At 46.5% G+C, this 5,357-nt stretch overlaps 1 protein-coding gene across 1 annotated transcript in view; it reads right to left on the bottom strand.

Annotated features, from left to right (window-relative positions):
* prkag3b (protein kinase, AMP-activated, gamma 3b non-catalytic subunit) overlaps positions 1-157 on the bottom strand; it is a gene marked incomplete at its 3' end in the record, with an annotated part of 14,754 nt that extends 14,597 nt beyond the window's left edge. The window contains exon 1 of the mRNA XM_080536386.1: positions 59-157. Within this exon, the coding sequence (XP_080392512.1) occupies positions 59-139 (81 nt within the window). The 5' untranslated portion in view covers positions 140-157. The remainder of the gene's footprint in view (positions 1-58) is intronic.
* Positions 158-5,357: the final 5,200 nt, after the last annotated feature.

Raw genomic sequence — 5,357 nt, 5'->3', positions numbered from 1 at the left:
GTAGCTGTGTGTGTACCTGTGTGTGTGTAGCTGTGTGTGTGTGTGTGTGTGTATGTACCTGCAGAGTGGTGTCAAAGATGACCAGTTTGGAGCTGGTAGGAATGGCATCGTAGCAACAGTGGCTCCTCATGAACTTCATGTAGACGTCGGCGTCAGGGTCTCGGAGGGAGGGGCCTGCAGGGGGGAGACAGGGGGAAGGCGGGGGGGAGACAGGGGGGAGCACCCTGCTACAGGTCTGTCAGTCTGCCTCAGGGGTCCTAACACACTTCCACCTGTCTAGTCGCCTGCTCAGCCTCACTTGAACAGCACACGCACGCCACACACACACACACACACACACACACACACAGAGTAAACACATGAGAGTTACCTGTCTCCCTCATAGTGAGCCCTTCCTCCTCCTCGTCTTCGAAGAATGGGACCTGCACAAACATAACACTTCCTGTTATATTCTATTGTACTTCCTGTCATATTCTACTGTACTTCCTGTCATATTCTACTGTACTTCCTGTCATTCTACTGTACTTCCTATCATATTCTACTGTACTTCCTGTCATATTCTACTGTACTTCCTGTCATATTCTACTGTACTTCCTGTTATATTCTACTGTACTTCCTGTCATTCTACTGTACTTCCTGTCATAGTCTACTGTATTTCCTGTCATATTCTACTGTACTTCCTGTTTCCTGTCATATTCTACTGTACTACATCCTGTCATATTCTACTGTACTTCCTGTCATTCTACTGTACTTCCTGTCATATTCTACTCTACTTCCTGTTTCCTGTCATATGCTACTGCACTACATCCTGTCATATTCCTGTCATAGCCGAATGCGCAATAGCTTGAGGACGAGGTAAACATGTCTACCTCATATGAACACTGTAAACAAACATGATTACCTCACATTAAACATTGTAAACATGTCTACCAGAAGCACATCACATCACAACACCATGACAACCAACACAACACCATTGCAACAAGTTATGAGAAGAAACAACAATGAGATGTTTCTGTGAAGGACAGGCAACAGCAATGAGATGTTTCTGTGAAGGACAGGTAACAACAGTGAGGATGTGTAATATCTCCAGGTTACTAAAGCAGAGGTGTGAGACAGCTTGTGTGGTCCTGTGTACACTGAAGGACCGGCTCTGTGCTGGGTGGTTCTGTTTAAAAGGGGTCAAGGGGTTGGAAGGCCGGCCCACAGGTGACCCACAGGTGACCCACAGGCGAGAGACCCAGGGAGGAGAGCACCAGGGCCCCAGTCGTTCCAAAACATTTAATCTGGATCAGAACGACGATCCTGATTCTTTTTTTGCTATCCAGGAATCAGGATCTATATCTGGCTGATTTTGAGTCGTGTATAGGGGGGAATCAGCCAACTTGAACTGATCCTGGATAGCAAAAAAAGAATCAGGATCATGATCTGATCCAGATTAAACGTTTTGAACAACTGGGCCCTGTGGGCTAAACGAGCTGTCAACACACTGCCTCGTCACGTCAAGGAGCGGTGGTAACCCGCGGTAACGGACACCACAGGGACCTGCTAGCTCCTGGCCGGCCTCTCGTTAGGTCCTCTGGTTTAAGCCTGCAGGAACATGAAGAAGTGCTAAATAGGCTTGTTGTGAATTTGTTTGTCGAAACGCAAGAAGCTAACAAGCCCCGGGTCCTACTGCAGACCTAGGGAAGACGATAGCTTGTGAGGAAAGTGAGAGGGGTGGGGGGTAAAAAAATATATTAAAGTGGTTGTATTTCAGAAAGGAGTCAGTCGGATTTGCGTCTCAGCTTGCCAAATGTACGGTATGGTTCAGAGACACGTAGGATGGTGACACTTCTTTTCACTCCTCTGCAACATTGCTTTTTGGGTAACGAGATTACGGTATCAAGTTTGAGGAAACGTTAAGAGTGCTGCTGGTGCTAAAACATAAGGACTGGGGGGGGGGGGGGGGGGTGTGTCTGAATCATACGAGCACGACAGACCACAGCTCTCACGGCAATAACGCAGGCTTCTGAAAGTTTTGAAATCGTCCACATACAAGTGTCCGGTTGAAGGATTGTAGGATTGTTGGAGGTTGGAGGAAGTTGGAAGTTGTAGGATTTCATTCGTACCCCAATCTTCTCAGGTTTACCCCCCCCCCCCACCCCGCCTCCCCCCACTGGAAGGGACATGGCCGTGAGCTCCGTGGAATGTGTTGAGGTGTCAAAACTGTGATGTCATCAGTTCAGATTCAATAAGATGAATGACGGTTGGTTGGTTGGTTGGTTGGTTGGTCTCCTTATCAACAGCTCCCAATTTAAATACTGTGGTTTTAGGACGGTATGAAAGGTCAGAGGTCAGGGGGTCGTTCTGGCTGTTGTTCCTGGGTTCCTGTAGCGAGGCTGTCATCATGTTGTGATGTAGTGTTCCACGTTCATGTCAGCTTGTTTGTTGTTGTCTATGCTGAACGCTATGTCTGTACTGTGTTGTCTATATGTCTGTACTGTGTTGTCTATATGTCTGTACTGTGTGTCTGTGTGTTACTGTGTTGTCTATATGTCTGTTCTGTGTTTCTGTGTGTTACTATGTTGTCTATATGTCTGTTCTGTGTTTCTGTGTGTTACTGCTAGCTTGTACTGTGTTTTTATTATTGTATGGGCTTATCCATTTATCTTTTTAATGACCTGTATTGTATTTGATGACTTATTCATTTCATGTACATTATTAAGTTTGATATGTATGTTTTTACTGTGTGATGTTACTTTATCTTTTCAGGAAGCCTTTTTATAACTGGCGAGGGACTATGGATAAAAATGTGCCTTCTGGCTAAATCTGGCGTATTTAAAAAAAATAAAAGTTATGTTCCTTAATATGCATTGTCCCTTTACAAATAAAATAAACATAAATCAGTGTGTTGTGATGATCGTTGGTCCACTCTCTCTCATCTACTAGGATGTAACATTTTTCTAACAAGTATTTGCCTTGTACTAGATGTATAAGTACACATTATTATTAAAGCCTTTCTTGCACTAAATAAGCACAGACTCAACAATTCTTTGCATAAAGTCATAATTACATTGGAGTCAGATTATCAATAATAAATATATTTTGCAATCAAGAAAATATAGCCGAAAGTCTCTGCCAAATATAATTGTGGAAACGAATTTTTGTTTAAATCTGTGTCAGAGCTGTCAATACACACACACACACACACACACACACACACACACACACACACACACACACACACGCTGCAGGACTAGTACACAGACATATACACACAGCTGCAGGTGGGTGTGAGACTGTTTGAGTGTGTGTGTGTGTGTGTAGCTGCAGGTGGGTATGAGATTGTGTGTGTGTGTGTAGCTGCAGGTGGGTATGAGATTGTGTGTGTGTGTGTGTGTGTAGCTGCAGGTGGGTGTGAGATTGTTTGAGTGTGTGTGTGTGTGCTCAGTGCCTTACCTCCACGACAGGCTCCATGGCTCCAGGGGAGGGAGGGGGGGGGCAGAGGAGAGGCGAGGCTGGGCAGAGGGAGCTCTGAGCGGGGTAGGAGCAGAGAGAGACGGGGGTCTGCGGCAGCGCTCTCACGTCCTGACCATGATCACCACCGTGGTCCGACTGTGGTCAAAACTGTGATCCGACCGCGCTCCGAGCCCACACCCGTCTAAATCGGGCTTCAGGGCCGACTCTGGCATGCGGGAGGGGGAACTGGGCTGGCCAAGGGGGAGGGGAACAGCAGATGTTGTGAGAGGTCGAGTGTGTGTGTGTGTGTGTGTGTGAGTGTGAGTCCACACAGCCACCCTGCAGGCCCGGCCCTGAGAGGAAAAGGGCAGGAAAGGCTACAGGGCTCAAGTTAGCAGCAGAGAGGAGAGGAGGAGCCGGACCATCAGCTGTAGAGGTCAATCTGAAGGCAGGGAGATTCCTAAAATGGGCCCTGTCTGTCTGCCTGCCTGCCTGTCTGTCTGTCTGTCTGTCTGTCTGCCTGCCTGTCTGTCTGTGTCTGTCTAGACACAGAGCATGTTCTTCTTGCGTTCAAAAGCATTCATTAAAATGTATCTTGTGATTCATTAATTTCATATGAAAATGAAAAGCTTTGTGTGTGTTTTAGAGCAGGTTTTGGCGGTGTTAAAAGCAAGCAGACTGCAGCAGGTGTTCAGCTGTACAACGTAGAAACCAACATGACATTGCTCCACAGTATAACAGTATTATCAATAAGTTTCCAAAGAAACTTCTGCAGCACATGAAAGATAAGCTGACGGTGGCAGAAGCAGAGATGACGGTGCAGGCATGGCGTCCTCCCAGCGACGTCTCACTAAACTCACACATGTAGCGGCGGCTGCGGTGGGTGTCAGAATTTCAATCCGGCCGTTACATACGACGCTATTTTTACCTCAGCGACCTAGCGGGGTTATGTGGCGCTGCGTACTCGCATATCCCCCTCACTCACCGTGGCGCAGCACAACCCATAACTAGGTCAGGCTTAACGCAAGTCTGAAAATACCCAGTTGTACGATTAAAATATTAATTTCAAAAAGTATTTGGCACGGGAGCTACTTCATAACTTCTCCCCCGACCGACCGACAGAGGAGGAGGAGGAGAGGAAGCTAAACAGCAAAGAGAGGCGCCCTCTCCAGCAGCGGTTTGACGACATTTCAGCAGCGGTGATAACTAACTGGGTTTATGAGAGTGATTATCAACTGGTCGCAGCAGAAGATGTGCCCCATATTACACTGCGTGGACGGAGAAGTGAAACCCTGCCCCCCCCCCCCCCCCCCCCTCCCAACACACACACACGCATGCACACACACGCACACACACACAGGCCAATGTCTCTGCTGCTGGTTTCACAAGCCAGGCTGCATACAGGGACATTCCTGACAGTGTTGTGGCCACAGAGAGAAACCTTTGACCTCTGTGTGTCCCAAGCCTTGGCCCACATCCCTGCATCCCAGCTCATACTCACTGTTTAACTATTTCAGGGCGGGCCTGCTGTCAAACTGTGACTGTTTAGTCTAGATATTAAAACATGAACAAAAAAAAAAAGTTGTTTATTTAAAGAACAAAAGACGACCAATTGGACGAAAGGTTCTTCAAATATCAGTTTTAATGTGAAAACTTGAACCTGAGCAGTTCTCCCATAGCCTGGGACTACAATTGTTAATAAAATGATAGAAATATCTATTTTATTATTATTTATAACAATTATTACAACTTTCAATTGTGTTCAAAAATTCACATGTAATTTATAAAGCCTATCTAAAAGTTGACCAGCCACATGGATGCCAGATGACCAACCCCCCACCTAGTAGTAAGTAGCTAGGCTGAAATGTAAACACACCTTGGGGAGGAATCTGATTGGATTGTGTCATGACCCCCTC

This window comes from Nansenia antarctica (genome assembly GCF_963989245.1).
Source record: "Nansenia antarctica genome assembly, chromosome: 7".
Taxonomy (NCBI): Eukaryota; Metazoa; Chordata; class Actinopteri; order Argentiniformes; family Microstomatidae; genus Nansenia; species Nansenia antarctica.
Note: the sequence above shows the minus strand (reverse complement) of the source record. Positions and strands in the feature narration are given on the sequence as shown.